We start from the raw sequence: 20,058 nt of genomic DNA, 5'->3' as shown, positions 1-20,058 counted from the left end.
AAATTCCAAGAAAAACAACTGTGCAAAGTCAAAAACCGTATGGTGAAATCCGGATGTAACCGTGCGCACATACAGTTCTCTATGGTTCCCATTGACTCCCATGTTAAAAAAAATAAATAATAAATAAAAAATAAAAACTTATACAGTTTAATAACGTTTTTCACCCGCACCAAAAAACGTGGTAGACTACGGTTTTGGATACAGGTAAAAAAAAAAAAAAAAAAAAAAACTGACAAAACCATATAAGACGCAAAACGGACTAAACCGGATGATGCGTTTGACATACGGTTTACAATGTTAAGTCAATGCATACGGTTTTCGATACAGTTCCATACGGTTTTTAACTTGAAACCGTATACAGGAACTGTATAGCACAAACGTGGTGTGTATGCACTCTTACTTAAATTGGTCCAGGAGTTTCCAATATATGGTCCGCATTGCTAGAATGCTAAGTGCACATCGGAGAAGGCCTGCCGAGCTTCCCTGCCTCTTTCCTGTATGCTGCGCTATGCCATGTCCTAGTAACGTAAAAGCCTGCGGCCATGTGAGCGCTCTGGTGTTTTTGCCCCTGGTTAATCTTCACTCTTACATCGTAACGACTAGGACGTGAGAGTGAAGAATGATGGGCAGGCATAGAGCAGCATACAGGACAGAGGCAGGGAAGCTCGGCAGCCCTTCTCCAGCCTCCATTGCACACTAAACCTAATAAGCATTTTAGCAACGGGTCCCATATCTTAAAAATGCCTGGACAGCCCGTCAGTGTAACCATGAGCACCATACTACTGTTGCAGTAGTACTAGGTTGCAGTGGTGTACAAGGCATGACAAGTAGAGTAAAATCTCCATTCTTTACACTGCGAAAAGGAACTAATAGAAGTGTCCTCTAGAAATATGTGTTACCTAGGGCTGGGATCTAACTTTTGTTGTCTTTGTCCCTCGGTCCAGGACTCCTTAGCACTTGGGAAGAGCGATGAAGATGCATTGAAGCAGTTCCGGGTGAAGTTCAATGAGGCCCTGCGGGAAAGCTGGAAGACCAAAGTGAATTGGTTCGCGCACACTGTATCCAAAGACAATAGACAGTGATGGAAAAGGACAAAATTTATTTGGGTTTTGATACAATATTTGGATCTTAAGGCACAAGAGCGCTCTCTCCATAGACTCCATGTTCCTCTTCACATCTACGAGCTTTGGGATTTTTCACAGTAACATCTGTTCTGTTGCTTATTGGGCACCGCCCGGTTCCTGGCATCACCGTGGGCTCAGCCTTGCCAATTTGGAATACTCCAGGGATTTGTCCGCAGCCATCAGCACTTAGCTCCCTTTAGCATGAGGCTGCTGGATTCGTCTCGCGTTGGTCGCTGACTTACAATGACTCCTCTGTATGACGGGCTGTGGTGGCCTCATCTCCCGACGCTGTGTGAATTGGTTCCTACCGAGACTCCATGATGCTGGACTCTCCTCATTCCAGGCTTGTTGCACTGGGTTTTGTTCTACAGCAGTGCTCTGTAGCCTGCAGCTGTTGTCCAACTAAAACGCCCAGCATGCCCTGGGAGCGGTAGCTTCGCAAGTGCTACTGGTTCCAGAGTACTGGGTCTGCAGGGACTTCTGACCCATAAATGGCAGATCTTGCACTGATGTCATGTCGTCACAGACTACCTGTAGTTCTCGGCAAGCTTTTTAAATGGTCCGGACCAGAAGAAGCTCTTTATTTGTTGCAATAAACACCTCCCCTTGTAATTATGTTAATAAAGGTGTACATTGTACGTGTTTGAACAGAGACAGACGTCCTCTGGTGTAAGGCTTTTATGTCTTCTTTTTTTTTTTTTACCTGGATATTAGTGTATTCCAGTGTTTCCCAACCAGGGTGCCTCCAGCTGTTGCAAAACTACAACACCCAGCATGGCCCGGACAGCCTTCGGCTGTCCGGGCCATGCTGGGTGTTGTAGTTTTGCAACAGCTGGAGGCACCCTGGTTGGGAAACACTGGTGTATTCAGAGGACCCCACACTTGGCAAGAGCTTCGTTCATAGAAGACTCTAAGGGGGAGATTTATCAAAACCTGGCCTATTGTAACGAATCAGATTGCTTCTTTTATTTTGCAGAGGCGAGCGGATTGGTTACTACGGGCCGGGTTTTGATAAATCTCCCCCTAAGACTACATAGTGCCTTGTTCTATGGTCTTTCTAAGGCTGGGTTCACACTACGTTTTTGCAATACAGTTTTTTTTATCAGGTTTTTTATTTAAAAAACAAAACTGATTCTTGAAAACCTGACTAAACTGTATCAAAACGTGTGTAGAAAGTTTTATCTGTATACGGTTTGAAAAATGATGTCCGGTTGCATCCGTTTTTTTTTTTTTTTTAAGAAGAAAAAAAAACTTATAGGTTTTAAACTTTTCATTCCATTATGAATAAAGTTTCACTTGTTTGTTTGAAATTCCAAGAAAAAAAAAACTGTGCGAAGTCAAAAACCGTATGCTGAAAACCGGATGGAACAGTACGCACAAACAGTTCTGTACGGTTCCCATTGACTCCCATGTTAAAACAAAAAAAACGCATACGGTTTAATATGATCTGGAGCAGTGTTTCCCCAACCAGGGTGCCTCCAGTTGTTGCAAAACAACAACTCCCAGTATGCACAGACAGCCTAAGGCTGTCCGTGCATACTGGGAGTTGTCGTTTTGCAACAGCTGGAGGCACCCTGGTTGGGGAAACACTGCTCTAGAGAAAGATACTGGAAGGGTGTATTCACTCGCATGTACAGTATCCCGTGCATACATGATGCTGCAGATTTTAATGTAAACTAAAAGACTGCACACAGCTTCATATCTGCACATCAAATATGTGCAGGATACGGTACGTATGAATACACCCTAAAGGGATCTTCCCTTTTTAAGTGAATGTCTGGTTTTTAACAATTCTCTTGTTTACAGATCCTGCAGCTTTGTATGAGAAACAAAAGTATAAGATAAAATAATTCCTATGTGAGCTGCAGGGAGCGGCTGCTGAGAGAGTGCGCAGGGAGGTGTGTATTGCCCTCCAGCCAATCAGGGACACTGAAGCTGTCAGCTCTCTGAGCATGAAGTGTCTACAGTAGACGCTAGTCATCAATGTGATAAGAACTCCTGGACTTCCTGCCTGGAGAGAAACTGGGTATGTGCTTGGTAAAGATTACAATTCACATTGCATAGTTATATAACTCCTTTAGGCTAAGTTTCCACTTGTTTTAGGTTTTTTTTCACTGAAAAAACGCCAGTGCAATTTCCTGTGTCTGATGTTTTTTCTGGCGTCTTTGCATTTGAGTGGAAATTGCATTTTTAGCCCCTTTGGAGTATTTTTTTTTTTTTTTTTTACTTTTAATAAAGTGTATGTGTGTCACTTTTTCCCAATTTTTTTAGGTAGTACTACTACTCCCATCATGGAACACACTGTTCCATGATGGTAGTAGTTCCTGTAATAAGACAGATCGCCCCGGGTGTCACTCCTGACACCCGATTCGATCGTGCACAATATAGGCGATGTGGAGCGGCTCTATACAGCGCTCACATCTCTGCACTGTACTCCGGCCAATGATGTGAATAGAATTTTCCGCCCAGAGTGGGGATTGGCCGGATGGTGGCCGCCAAATCACCACTCAGAGGGAAATATGAATGAGTGAGTGGCTGGCCGGAGTACCGAGCAGAGATGTGAGCGCAGGATAAAGCCACTCCGCATCTATGCAATAGATAGGACGATCGCATCGGGTGTCAGGAGTGACACCCTCTGTGATCTGTCCTTAACTGCAGGTACTATTACTACATGCTGGGAGCTGTAGTACCTGCATTAATAGACAGATCGCAGCGAGTGTAACTTCTGACACCTGTTGCAATCTGTCTATTAATGCAGGTACTACAGATCCCAGCATGGAGCAGAGTGTGCTCCATGCTGGGAGCCGCTCTTCTATGGTCCTCTGTAGAGATGAGCAAAGTTAGTAATTCGATTCGTCACAAACTTCTCGGCTCGGCAGTTGCGGACTTTATCCTGCATGAATTAGTTCAGCTTTCAGGTGCTCCGGTGGCTGGAAAAGGTGGATACAGTCCTAGGAAAGAGTCTCCAGCCACCGGAGCACCTGAAAGCTGAACTAATGTATGCAGGATAAAGTCAGCAACTGCCGAGCCGAGAAGTTTGTGACGAATCGAATCACTGTAACTTCGCTCATCTCTAGTCAACCTGCAATGATTATATATACACACACACCTATTCATATTTCCCACAGTTATGATTGGCTGGAACCAACTGGCCAATCATAGCTCTGCGGGAAATATGAATGTGTGTGTGTGTATACATATATACGTCAGTGCAGGGGACCATAGAAGAGCGGCTGGCCGCATCTATACATTATACAGAAGGATCACAACTGACCCGGGCGATCTGTCAATTAGTACAGGTACTACTACTCCCATCATCAAACAGTGTATTCCATGCTGGAAGTAGTACTACTGCCTAAAAAAGGTTTAAAAATAATTAAAGTGAAACACACACTACATTTTTATTATTGTCTGCTATATTTTTTGTGGCCCGCCCACACACATCAATTGATCCCTGTTTAAAAATGTAAAAAATATTTAGTTAATACAACTTTTTCCATCACTACTCTTTATAATTTTTTTTTTAATGGTACTTTTTTTATTTATTTTTTCTAAATAAAATTTCATAGGGTATCTCCATCACTTTTTTGGAACGCTAAAGTAAAAAAATGAATAAAAACTGCCTGGAAAAACACCAAAGTTAAAACCCACATTGCGTTTTTCTTGGCCTTTTTTTTTTTTTTACTCCGATAGGCTTCTATGGGAAAAAAAATGCCATTGGCTCAACATGAAAAAACGCAAAAAAAAAAAAAAAAAATAAGGAAACTTAGCCTTAACACAACAATAAAACCATGTGCAACAAGCTCCCCCTAGTGGTGGAAAGTAACCGTTGTTGATTAGATATGGACAATCCTATAGTGCAGTGATGGCGAACCTTTTGTGAGCCCGAGTGCCCAAACCGTGATGCACGCCAACTTTTTTCCCTGAAAGTGCCAGCACAGCAATTAGATCAGAAAACTGAGGTTTAAAGGACAACTGAAGTGCAAGATGTTTTATTTTTGCAGCCTGGGCACAGCAATATATAAACAAAATAAACTTTAACTCACCTTCCTACATTACCCCGTCGGTCCGATGCAGTATAGTTCCCCCCCCCACATTAGGTTGGCAGTATAGTTCCCCCTCATTAGGTTGGCAGCATAGTTCCCCCGCATACATACAGCCTTCAGTCATATACAGTGTATGGCTGAAGGCTATATGTCTGTGTACTGCTCCGTCCACCGCTCCTCTGGTCAGGGGTCACAACCTACTGTTAAGGCCTAAAGGCCATAGCAGTAGGTCCCGGGGCCGGAGGAGCGGTGGTCGGAGCACCAAAGCTGAAGTGTAGTTGGTAACTTACCCGTCCTCCTCCTCGATACTCTGGGGGCACGCACAGAATGTCAGTGACGTCCCTGCATGCGCTACCTCCCGGGGGCCCCTTAAAGTTAACGCGGTGCCGCAGAAAGGTAACCGGGACATCCTTGTGTCCTGAAAAGATCTATGGCGAACTATCGCTGCGTGCTCACAGAGGAGGCTCTATGTGCCACAGGTTCGCCATCACTGCTATAGGGATAACTCCTCACTAGGATAGATGGGGCCTAAATGTTCTGGAGAGAGAAGTTTTCACAAGACAGCGATGTGTGGACGTCTGCTGTATCCTGTCCCATTTACTGCAGAAGCTTCCAGCAAATTACCCCCAAGGCCTCATACTTTTGGCCTGGAGCTCGCTCATGGGCACTACGGCCTTTACAGTACCCTCTTATGCCTGCGATGTGTTATATAGGGCTTTTTATTCTGTATGGTATTCTACAAATCAGACCGGGGGGGGGGGGGGGGGGGGTGCAAGTGGTACATCCCATCAGACTGTATATCGGTCATGTTCAGAACAACATAATGTTCTAGGGGGCAACAACAAGAGGAACATGGTATGAAGAGGAAGTCCTGGCAGATGTCTGTATGGAGAAAACCAGCAGGTATTAAAGGGGTACTCCAGTAGAATTATTTTTTTAAAATCAACTAGCCAGAAAATTAAACAATTTGTAAATTACTTCTATTAAAATGTTTTTACCCTTCCAGTACTTATTAGCAGCTGTATGCTACAGAGGAAATTCTATTTTTTTTATTAAATTTTTTTTATTTCTTTTTTGGTCTTGTCCACAGTGCTCTCTGCTGACACTTCTGTCCATATCAGGAACTGTCCAGAGCAGGATAGGTTTGCTATGGAGATTTTCTCCTGCTCTGGACAGAGGTGTCAGCAGAGAGCACTGTGGTCAGACAGACAGAAAGGAAATTCAAAAAAGAAAAGAATTTCCTCTGTAGTATACAGCTGCTAATAAGTACTGGAAGGGTAAATATTTTTTAATAGAAGTCATTTACAAAATCTGTTTTTAACTTTCTGGCACCAGTTGATTTAAAGAAAATGTTTTCCGCCAGAAAATAGCTGATATACTGCCCTCTGTGGACAGATATATGTACTACAATACTGCCCCCTTTGTACGGGAATATACTATAACACTGTTTCCTATGTCTGAGAATAACTACTGTAATACTGCCCCCTATGTACAGGGTTATCACTACTATAATGCTTCACCCATAGACAAGCAGACAATATAAAAATGGCTGAGACTGTTCATATATTTCATCTTTAGTTTAGTCCAGTGTTTCCCCAACCAGTGTGCCTCCAGCTGTTGCAAAACTACAACTCCCAGCATGCCCGGACAGCCGAAGGCTGTCCGGGCGTGCTGAGAGTTGTAGTTTTGCAACAGCTGGAGGCAAACTGGTTTTATTCCATAAAACCTAAGGTGTGAAGGAGAACAACCCCCCCAAATCCGCTTTTTATTAACCCCTCAGCTACTGCGACAAATAAGAAAAACCGCATCAGAATTTAGAACCAGAAATTTATTGTAGCTTATAGACTGTTCAAACTGACCTATCACCAATATACAAATCTGAAAAGTTATATTCATTGCGCCTACATACAGCATCAGAAAGTTTTAGAACGCTTTAGCGGTTGCGTTACATGTCGCGCTTGTTTTTTTTTTTTCAATTTTTTTTATTTTTTTTTTGTTTCTTTTTTAAGTCTAAACACAGCAGCTACGGTGATATTAAAATGGATGGACAGAGCTACACAACATAAACACAAGACAAAGGGGGGGGGGGGGGGGGGGGAGAAATGAAGAGTCCCCGGGTTATTCCAGAGCTTGCGGTTATGTTTATCACGTTATCACAGAAGTCAATAAACCGTCCCCCGAATCTTACGTAAAAATCTAAGAATTTACATTTATGGTAAACGAGAAAAAAAAAATAAAAGAAGCCGAAGCTCGCTGGTCTGCAGGATGAGACCCCGGACCTGCGGACCACCTGTAGTGTGTATATCCCACCTGTCCTTGTGGCCCCCCCATTGTCTATATCAGTGTTTCCCAACCGGGGTGCCTCCAGCTGTTGCAAAACTTCAACTCCCAGCATGCCGGGAGTTGTTGTTTTGCAACAGCTGGAGGCGCACTGGTTGGGGAATACTGGTCTACATCCACATCCACCACTTATTGAGGGTTCTCTCTACTGGGTGCATTCATTTTCCAAAGTTTCTTCCATGGCTCTCGAGTCATGTGACATCCCCTACGTCTATATATATATATATAAGTCTACACACGATACCAATTCAATAAGAGACTTTTCCCACTTACCTGGCACAAAGACACCTTACCGAATCCATCCTAAGGAGCCGAACTAGTCGCCACTGGTCCCCATTCCGAACTAGTCGCCACTAGTCCCCACACCAAACTCTATTTGCACGTTATCCATCCTTAGAGGGGCACATCCTGAAGTGTAACATAGAGGAATATATTCTCGTCGTCCCACCCCCCTGACCCTGTAGGCACTAAGGAGCTGGATGTTTTCACCTTTGACCTTGCTGCAAGGTATTTTAGGTTTCCGGCGCCACCACTACGAAGTCAGGGGTATTTTACCAAAACTGGGACTGTTACAGGACGCCCCTTCTGTAGGTCATCACTTAAAGCAGTGTTTGCCAACCAGTGTGTTCCCAGCCATTGCAAAACTACAACTCCCAGCATGCCCGGACAGCCGAAGGCTGTCCGGGCATGCTGGGAGTTGTAGTTTTTGCAACAGCTGGAGGTGCCCTGGTTGGGAAACACTGACTTAAAGTGTAGCGACCCTTTACGTAAACCAGTTACAACCCAATGAAGACTAACTATACATATTAACCCTTTGTTGCACATCCCTGATAAACTGGAGAACTAGAAATCCCAGCAGCAGAGGAACCAGTCGCCTTAACCCTGTGGCGTTGCAGCTGTTGCAGAACTAAACACCCCCCCCCAACATGCTGGCAGTCAGGGCATCATGATAGTTGTACTTCTGCACTAAAACAGCAGTGTTCCCTAACGTGTGGCCCTCCAGCTGTTGCAAAACTCAACAACGCTTTTGTAGACTAAGGCTATCTGGGCACGGTGGGAGTCGTAGTGGTCCCCTAGCTGATGCAAAACTATAACATGATGGGAGTTATTTTACAACAGCTGGAGATCTATACAGCCATCAAGGCATTTTATTAGACCAGTGTTTTACCAACCAATGTGCCTCCAGCTGTTGCAAAACTACAACTCCCAGCATGCCCGGACAGCCAACGGCTGTCCAGGCATGGCAACAGCTGGAGGCAAACTGGTTGGAAAACACTATTAGACATAGCTCTGCAACATCTGTACCAAGACATGGCCAGCAGGGCATGCTGGGAGTTGTAGTTTTGCAACAGCTGGAGGCACCCTGATTGGGAAACACTATTAGACATATCTTTGCAACATCTGTAAAAAAAAGACATGGCCAGCAGGGTATGCTGGGAGTTGTAGTTTTGCAACAGCTGGAGCGCCCCAGGTTTGGGAGCACTGCCTGAACCCGTCATTTATGCCCAGTGGCAGCACCTCAGAGGCCGAATCGGCTCATACACTATAGTAATTCCTTACAAACCATCGCACTTGTTTCACAAGATCAGGATTTTTGTGTTTTTTTTTCTTAATCTCCCACAACAAAAAGAAAGCACAGAGATATTTTTCTTTTTTTTTTTTTTTCCTTCCATGCTGGGTGAGGAAAATAATAAAGGTCCCATGTAAATACATGCAGGTGAGGATATCCTGGGGGTCTCAGTAAAATCTGCCCCCATCGGTACAATGATTCATATATGTATAATCTTGCCTGGCCTGCAGAAAAGTGGACCTGGTATTTAAAGCAAGGGGGGTGGACCCGCTGAGGTCTGACGATGGATTATGCCCCCGAGCAGCAGCAGACTGGCACCTCTGACGATGGATTATGCCCCCGAGCAGCAGCAGACTGGCACCTCTGACGATGGATTATGCCCCCGAGCAGCAGCAGACTGGCACCTCGTTGTCCTTGTGACTGGTTACAGCCCTGTGCTTCTTCTATTTTAATTTATTTTTTTAAAGGTCATAGATAGATAGATAGATATCGAGCCAGAAAGACAAGAGCGCTCGGGAGTGAACAGTATTAACGCTGACTTGCGCCATACTGTTCGGCTGCAGCCCTCTGCCAGCCATGGGGAAGAAGAAAAAAAAAATAAAATAAAAAATTAATCACCTCACTGAGGTTGCGCAAGACTGGCACAGCAACCACCCTGCATTCCAGAATTCCAAAACCCCTTTACACTAGTAACATGGACATAATTACATTGAATCCACCATATTTACAAAAGAAAAAATATTAAAAAGTTAGTCTCGGTTTTTCGTTCCCCTTTTCCTGTCTGCCGGTGTCAATGGCAACACCACCCGGATGCAAAGGCTGCCAGCGGGCCCAGACAGGAAAAGGGTTCTACGGTGGAGATTTGCCAATATTTGACATGCAGTAAAATTTTGAGATGTAGAGAGGGGGGAAAAATTAAAAATAAAAAGGTTAAAACCAATAAAATCACCAGTCTACATGGAGTCCCTAGGCCCCGTCTCTCAACCAGAAGTTTTGCATCAAGTCAGGAATGGAGGATGAAGTCCAGTAACACCGGCGCTGCCGCCCCCCCACCTCCGAACGGAGCGCAACGGAGGGAGCGAGGAAGGAAAGTGCAAGATGGGCTGAAACACTGAAGATGACCCCGGTCAGTGGGAGGGCAGGAGAGGGGCACCGTCTACCCGCAGATAGGCATGTGCTGGTTGGTTTCAGCGTCTGGAATGACTTTGTACAAGGTTGTGCCTGCAGGAGTGATGAGTGTGAGCTGTGGTGACTGGGCGGTAATGGCGGCTGAGATCAATAGGTCAGGGTGGAGTCGTCCCACTCCAGCTGCTGCTGCCGGGTGACGTTCTGCTGATCCTCCTCCTGCTCGCCTTCCTCTTCCTCGCTGCTCTCAGATTCGGCGCTGGTGATGTCATCATCTTCTCCATCTTCGCTGTCCTCGTCGTCATCGTCATCCTCCTCTTCTTCCTCACTGCTGTGCTGGTCTTCATAGGTCTGGGTTGGAGAAAAACAAAAATCTGGAAATTCGGAAAACTGTTCTATCCCCAAATTTTACAGCAGCACACGCTAACCCAGTGGTTTTCAAACAATGTGCCTCCAGCTATTGCCAAACCACAACTCCCAGCATTGTCCAGGCATGCTGGGAGCTGTAGCTTTGCAACAGCTGGAGGCCCACTGTTTGGAAAACATTGCTCTAACCTGTGGCTCTCCAGCTGTTGCAAAACTACAACTCCCATCATGAAATGACAGCATGAAAATTCTGTTCTATGCCCAAATTCTACAGCAGCCCTCCCTGACCCAGTGGTTTCCAAACAGTGTGCCTCCAGCTGTTGCAAAACTACAACTCCCATCATGCCCTGACAGGCTTCTTTTGTTGCCCTTTTACAGGTCAGGGATAACTAGTTTTGAGGTGAGTACGTACCTCCATAGGGTTTACAGTGATGGTAAGAGCAGAGTCATCCCAGTCCATCTCATTCTCTTTGCCGCCCTCTTGGTCACGCATGGTGCGCTGATGGGCGGCACGGATGCGAAACACCCCCAGGATGATCATGAAGACCAGGAAACTGACGCAGACTACTATGACAATGGTGGCAGCACTGGGGACCACTGTAAAAGACGGAAAGAATCATATTGTGTACATGGCATGACTGAGCAGTAGAGGGCGCTATCATTACATCACTATGTACCGTACATGACTGAGCAGTAGAGGGCGCTATCATTACATCACTATGTACCGTACATGACTGAGCAGTAGAGGGCGCTATCATTACATCACTATGTACCATACATGACTTGAGCAGTAGAGGGCGCTATCATTACATCACTATGTACCGTACATGACTGAGCAGTAGAGGGCGCTATCATTACATCACTATGTACCGTACATGACTGAGCAGTAGAGGGCGCTATCATTACATCACTATGTACCATACATAACTGAGCAGTAGAGGGCGCTATCATTACATCACTATGTACCGTACATGACTGAGCAGTAGAGGGCGCTATCATTACATCACTATGTACTGTACATGACTGAGCAGTAGAGGGCGCTATCATTACATCACTATGTACCGTACATGACTGAGCAGTAGAGGGCGCTATCATTACATCACTATGTACTGTACATGACTGAGCAGTAGAGGGCGCTATCATTACATCACTATGTACTGTACATGACTGAGCAGTAGAGGGCGCTATCATTACATCACTATGTACCATACATGACTGAGCAGTAGAGGGCGCTATCATTACATCACTATGTACCGTACATGACTGAGCAGTAGAGGGCGCTATCATTACATCACTATGTACCGTACATGACTGAGCAGTAGAGAGCGCTATCATTACATCACTATGTACCATACATGACTGAGCAGTAGAGGGCGCTATCATTACATCACTATGTACCGTACATGACTGAGCAGTAGAGGGCGCTATCATTACATCACTATGTACCGTACATGACTGAGCAGTAGAGGGCGCTATCATTACATCACTATGTACTGTACATGACTGAGCAGTAGAGGGCGCTATCATTACATCACTATGTACCGTACATGACTGAGCAGTAGAGGGCGCTATCATTACATCACTATGTACCGTATATGACTGAGCAGTAGAGGGCGCTATCATTACATCACTATGTACCGTATATGACTGAGCAGTAGAGGGCGCTATCATTACATCACTATGTACCGTACATGACTGAGCAGTAGAGGGCGCTATCATTACATCACTATGTACCGTACATGACTGAGCAGTAGAGGGCGCTATCATTACATCACTATATACTGTACATGACTGAGCAGTAGAGGGCGCTATCATTACATCACTATGTACCGTATATGACTGAGCAGTAGAGGGCGCTATCATTACATCACTATGTACCGTACATGACTGAGCAGTAGAGGGCGCTATCATTACATCACTATGTACTGTACATGACTGAGCAGTAGAGGGCGCTATCATTACATCACTATGTACCGTACATGACTGAGCAGTAGAGGGCGCTATCATTACATCACTATGTACTGTACATGACTGAGCAGTAGAGGGCGCTATCATTACATCACTATGTACTGTACATGACTGAGCAGTAGAGGGCGCTATCATTACATCACTATGTACCGTACATGACTGAGCAGTAGAGGGCGCTATCATTACATCACTATGTACCGTACATGACTGAGCAGTAGAGGGCGCTATCATTACATCACTATGTACTGTACATGACTGAGCAGTAGAGGGCGTTATCATTACATCACTATGTACTGTACATGACTGAGCAGTAGAGGGCACTATCATTACATCACTATGTACTGTACATGACTGAGCAGTAGAGGGCACTATCATTACATCACTATGTACTGTACATGACTGAGCAGTAGAGGGTGCTATCATTACATCACTATATACTGTACATGACTGAGCAGTAGAGGGCGCTATCATTACATCACTATGTACCGTACATGACTGAGCAGTAGAGGGCGCTATCATTACATCACTATGTACCGTACATGACTGAGCAGTAGAGGGCGCTATCATTACATCACTATGTACCGTACATGACTGAGCAGTAGAGGGCGCTATCATTACATCACTATGTACTGTACATGACTGAGCAGTAGAGGGCGCTATCATTACATCACTATGCATAATGTATGACAGAGCAATAGATAGTCATGTATTGTACACAGTGGTGTAATGATGGCACTGACCAGTAGGAGGCGCCATTATTACATACACTGCATGATTGAGCAGCATGGGATGCTACCAAAACACCACTGTGTACAATACATGACTGTGCAGTAGGGGGCACTGTAAGGGGGGGGGACTGTGATGCTGCTGATTTTAGAGGACAGGAGGCCTGACGGGTATCACATTGTAAGGAGTGATGTCTGTGCAGAAAACATAGATACCTGATGCTGCATGTGTGCTGGCGGGGTTGTGTCCCAACAGATCAGAAGACTGATGGTGGGAGGGAACAAACAGCGCCTCAGATATAATGTGATTTGGGGCCTCTGGGGGGCTGGCAGTGTGGATCACATTTACCTGCAACAGAACACACAGGACAAGAGAGGTTTACATCATCATCATCATCATCATCATCATCATCAATCATCATTAATCTCATCAATCATCATCATTAATCAATCTCCATCATCATCATCATCATCAATCTCCATCAATCATCATCATTAATCAATCTCCATCAATCATCAATCAATCATCATCAATCAATCATCATCAATCAATCATCATCAATCAATCATCATCAATCAATCATCATCAATCAATCATCATCAATCAATCACCCTCAGTCACCCTCAATCACCCTCAATCCCCCTCAATCACCCTCAATCACCCTCAATCCCCCTCAATCACCCTCAATCCCCCTCAATCACCCTCAATCACCCTCAATCATCCTCAGTCACCCTCAATCCCCCTCAATCACCATCAATCGATGCATTTTATCGGCCATAGCTCGGTGAGTCTTAACTATATTTCCTCACCTCCACCTGGAATTCATTGCTGTTGTATCGCCCATTCAGCTCAGAACAGACAACTTTGAATTTCCGGTCAAACAGGGAGACGGTGTTCCAGTTCCTGTAGCGGACCAGATGCAGCACCTCCTCGTAGTTGGCCATGGTGTCGACACCTGCAATACATGAGAATGTTGTTCCTGCGCTGCAGTTCCTGGATTTCCTATGAGACCTGGGTCTTCATGTATTTTCGCTCACTGGCAGGGATCCGTGGAACACGAACCGACATCATTACATAACGTGGCACATTTCCCAGACATGACTAACCCCCGGGAACACAGCTGAAGAACTTCTTACCGCATCTTCTCAAGATAAAGAAACAGGACAAGCGCGGCGGCGGCGGCGTCTCTGCTACAAACTACAAGATTCCTGCACAAGACCTTACCACGTCTTCGCTTAAAGGGGTACTCTACTGGTAAACATTTTTTTTTTAATCTACAGATGCAAGAAAGTTTAACAGATTTGTAAATTACTTCTATTTAAAAATCTTAACCCTTCTAGTACTTAGCTGCTGTATGCTACAGAAGAAGTTCTTTTCAAATTTCCTTTCTGTCTTATCAGCTTCTGTATGCTCCACAGGAAATTCATTTTGTTTTGAATTTCCTTTCTGTCTGACCACAGTGCTCTCTGCTGACACCTCTGTCCATTTTCGGAACTGTCCAGGGCAGGTTAGGTTTGCTATGGAGATTTTCTCCTGCTCTGGACAATTCCTAAAATGGACAGAGGTGTCAGCAGAGAGCACTGTGGTCAGACAGAAAGGAAATTCAAAAAGAAAAGAACTTGCTGTGGATCATACAGCGGCTGATAAGTACTGGAAGGATTAAGATTTTTCAAATAGACGCGATTTACAAATCTGTTTAACTTTCTGGCACCAATTGATAAAAAAAAAAAAAAAAAAGTTTTTCAGCGGAGTACCCCTTTAATAAGATTCCATATGCAAGTAACGGCACACAGCACCAAACACCCAGCAGTGAGATGGACTGACCTGTGATAACAATGCCTTGGCTGGAGGAGCTCATCTCCATCCCCTTCTGCTGCAGGTGGGTCAGGTCCAGCTGGAGACTCTCTTGGTCGGGATTCAGGGCCTCCCCCACCACACTGATCTCACACATGTCCAAGTTGTGCATGATTTCCTCAGATACCAGCGATTCTTGGACTATCCGGGATAAAAAAAAAAAGACAGTTCTTGGTCACATTAAATGTAAAGGGAAACTTTGGTACCTAATATCTAGAGATGAGCGAACTTACAGTAAATTCGATTCGTCACGAACTTCTCGGCTCGGCAGTTGATGTCTTTTCCTGCATAAATTAGTTCAGCTTTCAGGTGCTCCCGTGGGCTGGAAAAGGTGGATACAGTCCTAGGAGACTCTTTCCTAGGAATGTATCCACCTTTTCCAGCCCACCAGGGCACCTGAAAGCTGAACTAATTTATGCAGGATAAATAATCAACTGCCGAGCCGAGAAGTTCGTGACGAATCGAATTTACTGTAAGTTCGCTCATCTCTAATAATATCTTATTATTAAAGCGTTTGTGTATCATTGGCTCTCCCATAGAGATACATGGAGGGGCGTCTCGGCCACCACTTTGTGCTGTGATTGACAGTAATGCCTGCATTGGGCAGAGGCCGCTCCGTGCATGAGGAAAGCTGGGGTGCCTGGCAGGAGATCCCGGTCAGACCCCCACGATTAGACACTTATCCCATTAATAGGGGATAAGAACTCATTTTCCCAAGTTCCCCTTTAATGCTCAATAAAAGCCTTTAATACTCTATTACAAAGTTGTAAGAGGGTGCTTCCTTAGGAAAGGAAAAAAAAAAAAACTATTTGGTCTTCTAAGCTACAGAATAGGAACTAGAAAAATGTTCCCCAACCCGTGGCTCTTCAGCTACTGCAAAACTACAACTCCCAGCATGCCCTCACAGCCTGTGGCTTCTTAGCCAAGATATATTAAAAGCAAGGCTCAATAAAAGCCTTTAGTATTATCTTACAAAGGCTGTCCGGGTGTGCTGGGAGTTGTAGATTTGCAACAGCTGGAGGCCCCCTGGTTGGGAAACACTAATCGGTAAAGGTCCTAAAATTGCCTTTACTATTATGTTCGCTACAGAAAACCTAATTTGGGATCCTAAGCTACAGAATAAGCACTAGTACAATGTTCCCAAACCCTTGGCTTTTCAGCTGTTGCAAAACTGAAAGCCATTATCTTGCAAAACTACAACTCCCAGCATGCCCTCACAGCCTGCATCTTCTTAGCTGAGATATACTAAATGCAACTATGCCTTTAAAGGGGTATTCTGCTCGTGATGTCATAACCCTACCCCCTCAATGCAAGTCTATGGGAGGGGGCGTGACAGCTGTCACGCCCCCTCCCATAGACTTGCATTGAGGGGGCGGGGCTATTATGTCACGAGCTCCCGACACCGGCTCCAGCGATCGGAACAGTTTGTTCCAAACGCTGAGCAGCGGAGTACCCCTTTATCATTCTGTTACAAAGTTGTATGTGGTTGCTTCCCTACAGAAAACCCTTTACGCTACATTTTTAAATAACCCCTATAACAGTATTTGTTGCAAAACTACAACTCACAGAACAACCGTACAGCTGAAGGATGCTCGGGCGTGCTGGGAGTTGTAGTTTTGTAACAGCTGGAGGCACACAGGTTGGGAAACACTGGTCGCCAAGTCATCTACCTGTAGGATCTTCATCTCCTTCCCCTTCCGCCTCCACCTCGCGGGTGATGGTGCTGATGATACGCAGCTCGGGGAACAGAATCACCCCTTCCGTGCCCTCAAACTCAGAAGCTGAACGGGCAAAGTGGTCGACGCCGCTGACGCTGATCTTTGGCTCCTCGGGCTGCAGCACCATGACGTAGCCATCCACATCGGGGACACTGATACAGGTCTCCTCATTGAAGCATCTAAAGCAAGAAGAGCAAAGTGGTGGTGAGAGCAGGCGACCATTTAATCCACACACTCCAATGTATAATAGACATGTATCCACAATATTAATAAGTTGTGTAAACCCTACACATCCCCCCCCCCCCCCCCCCAGAGCACCGGCCCTGATGCTTTCTAGTTATAACCTCCACATGACTACAATAGGAGATTATCGTAAATCCCGCCGCCTGTGTCATCTCATTTCACTCTGCTAAAATCTTACTGTAGAACGGTATTAGAAAAGCACAAAGGCAAATATAGAAGAAAAGATTTCACATCCTCAGTGACAGCAATGAGGGCACGTACTTCACCGTAGTGGTGATCTTAAGACGTCTGATACCAGGTGTGGGGAACTGGCGGGAATTCAGGTAGGAAATATGCTGCATTGCTTGGTCGAAGCGATCAATGTCATCTCCTTCCAGGGTCAGAGTGGACTGGCTGGGACTGAGGTTAATCTGTAGAATGAGAAAATTATAATAAAATTGTGTTGTGTCCTATAACAAAATGATACTGAGGTATTACAATGGAATCAATGACTGTAAATACCTATCCGAGCACCATAAGTAATCTATATACACCAGCAGAATAGTGAGTGCAGCTCTGGAGTATAACACAGGATATAATCAGGATCAGTACAGGATAAGTAATGTAATGTATGTACACAGTGACCTCACCAGCAGAATAGTGAGTGCAGCTCTGGAGTATAATACAGGATATAACTCAGGATAAGTAATGTAATGTATGTACACAGTGACCTCACCAGCAGAATAGTGAGTACAGCTCTGGAGTATAATACAGGATATAACTCAGGATCAGTACAGGATAAGTAATGTAATGTATATAAACAGTGACCTCACCAGCAGAATAGCGAGTACAGCTCTGGAGTATAATACAGGATATAACTCAGGATCAGTACAGGATAAGTAATGTAATGTATGTACACAGTGACCTCACCAGCAGAATAGTGAGTACAGCTCTGGAGTATAATACAGGATATAACTCAGGATCAGTACAGGATAAGTAATGTAATGTATATACACAGTGACCTCACCAGCAGAATAGTGAGTACAGCTCTGGAGTATAATACAGGATATAACTCAGGATCAGTACAGGATAAGTAATGTAATGTACACAGTGACCTCACCAACAGAATAGTGAGTACAGCTCTGGAGTATAATACAGGATATAACTCAGGATCAGTACAGGATAAGTAATGTAATGTATATACACAGTGACCGCACCAGCAGAATAGTGAGTACAGCTCTGGAGTATAATACAGGATATAACTCAGGATCAGTACAGGATAAGTAATGTAATGTATGTACACAGTGACCTCACCAATCAGAATACATCAGGTCTTGATATTCTTGTTTTATCATAATGCAGCAGGTAATCTTTGGATTCTTGTGGTTTGCTGCATTAACTCCCCAACCCTCCATAGACAATGCCTTTATTTGGGATCCTAGCATCATTGCTGCTGTTGTTGGCATAGGCATCCACTTCTCTACCTCAGTATAGGACACAGGGGGACTCACCTTTATACCTTTACCAACTCCCTCAGCAGGCGGGAACTCCAGGCCCTCTTTGCAGGTATACAGACAGTCAATCACCTTCTTACTTTCCAGCTTTCCAGAACGAATCATCAGCCCTGCAAGGTTTCCACGGAAGAACTGGGCCATGTGCTGCTCGCCACCTTGACATAAAAGAAGCATAAACAAGTCAGAAACTCCAACTACGGTCCAACGAGGGTCTTTTTTTATTTTTCTCCTTCAAAAGATGTTACAGCGTCGCATGCAGGTTAGTAATATCCATTCGTGGTGAAAACCGGGATTCATCCACGAGAGGAGGAGGACATGCAGATGAGCGCTGGAGGTGGCGGGTGGAAGTTGAGATAGAAAAGGAATGTGTACAAGCTGTGGTGCCTAAATTGTGGGGGTCAATAGCTACTTTCCTGTCACCCCCCATATCTTGAGCATTAGGTGAGAGGAGTCAGGAGTATAGCAGAACAGTTTACAATTTGGCAGAAACTAGGATGGTACAAGCTGCATTATTACAGTCTTTCCCAACCAATGTGCCTCCAGCTGTTGCAAAAGTACAACTCCCAGCACGCCCGGACAGCCTTCCGGTGTGCCTCCAGCTGTTGCAAAACTACAACTCCCAACATGCCCGGACAGCCTTCGGCTGTCCGCGCATACTGGGAGTTGTAGTTTTGCAACAGCTGGAGGCACACCGGTTGGGAAACATTGTTTCAAGATGTAGTTGTGAAATGTACATGCTACAGAAATTTTGCCCGAAGAAATGCAGAGTGCAGCAGGCGCTGGCGGAATTGGAGCTAATGTCCATATTGACGGCAACGCATTCGCGGGCGGAAGTCCACCAAAAGAATGAACATGTTCATTCTTTCAGCGGAGTCTGGAATCATTTCCGAAAGTGTGCACCCATCCATCTCCTACCTATCCATCTCTCTCTCTCCTGTCTATCCATCCATCTATCTATCTCCTATCCATCCATCCATCTATCTCTCTCCTATCCATCCATCCATCTATCTATCTCTCTCCTATCCATCCATCTATCTATCGATCTCCTATCCATCTATCTATCTCATATCTATCTATCTATTGATCTCATATCTATCTATCGATCTCATATCTATCTATCGATCTCATATGTATCTATCGATCTCATATCTATCTTCCTATCACTCTCATATCTATCTTCCTATCACTCTCATATCTATCTTCCTATCACTCTCATATCTATCTATCACTCTCATATCTATCTATCTATCACTCTCATATCTATCTATCTATCACTCTCATATCTATCTATCTATCACTCTCATATCTATCTATCACTCTCATATCTATCTATCACTCTCATATCTATCTATCACTCTCATATCTATCTATCACTCTCATATCTATCTATCACTCTCATATCTATCTATCACTCTCATATCTATCTATCTATCTCATATCCATCTATCTATCTCATATCTATCTATCTATCGATCTCATATCTAT

The 20,058-nt window shown here is 44.6% G+C and overlaps 2 protein-coding genes across 8 annotated transcripts in view; one reads left to right on the top strand and one right to left on the bottom strand.

Annotated features, from left to right (window-relative positions):
• PIK3CD (phosphatidylinositol-4,5-bisphosphate 3-kinase catalytic subunit delta) overlaps positions 1 to 1,778 on the top strand; it is a 70,898-nt gene extending 69,120 nt beyond the window's left edge. For both annotated transcript variants that reach the window (XM_056542865.1, XM_056542866.1), the window contains exon 23: positions 945 to 1,778. In XM_056542865.1, coding sequence (XP_056398840.1) covers positions 945 to 1,082 — 138 coding nt within the window. In that variant the 3' untranslated portion in view covers positions 1,083 to 1,778. The remainder of the gene's footprint in view (positions 1 to 944) is intronic.
• Positions 1,779 to 6,977: 5,199 nt separating this feature from the next.
• CLSTN1 (calsyntenin 1) overlaps positions 6,978 to 20,058 on the bottom strand; it is a 123,995-nt gene continuing 110,914 nt past the window's right edge. For 4 of the 6 annotated variants that reach the window (XM_056544560.1, XM_056544558.1, XM_056544559.1 and 1 more), the window contains 8 exons: positions 18,571 to 18,728; positions 17,342 to 17,490; positions 16,790 to 17,016; positions 15,090 to 15,260; positions 14,075 to 14,220; positions 13,481 to 13,613; positions 10,984 to 11,168; positions 6,978 to 10,556 (listed from right to left, as the gene is read on the bottom strand). In XM_056544560.1, the coding sequence (XP_056400535.1) occupies positions 10,356 to 10,556; positions 10,984 to 11,168; positions 13,481 to 13,613; positions 14,075 to 14,220; positions 15,090 to 15,260; positions 16,790 to 17,016; positions 17,342 to 17,490; positions 18,571 to 18,728 (1,370 nt within the window). In that variant the 3' untranslated portion in view covers positions 6,978 to 10,355. The remainder of the gene's footprint in view (positions 10,557 to 10,983; positions 11,169 to 13,480; positions 13,614 to 14,074; positions 14,221 to 15,089; positions 15,261 to 16,789; positions 17,017 to 17,341; positions 17,491 to 18,570; positions 18,729 to 20,058) is intronic. The other 2 variants (XR_008848534.1, XR_008848535.1) reach the window with 2 other exon arrangements.

This window comes from Hyla sarda, chromosome 10 (genome assembly GCF_029499605.1).
Source record: "Hyla sarda isolate aHylSar1 chromosome 10, aHylSar1.hap1, whole genome shotgun sequence".
Lineage (NCBI taxonomy): Eukaryota > Metazoa > Chordata > Amphibia > Anura > Hylidae > Hyla > Hyla sarda.
Note: the sequence above shows the minus strand (reverse complement) of the source record. Positions and strands in the feature narration are given on the sequence as shown.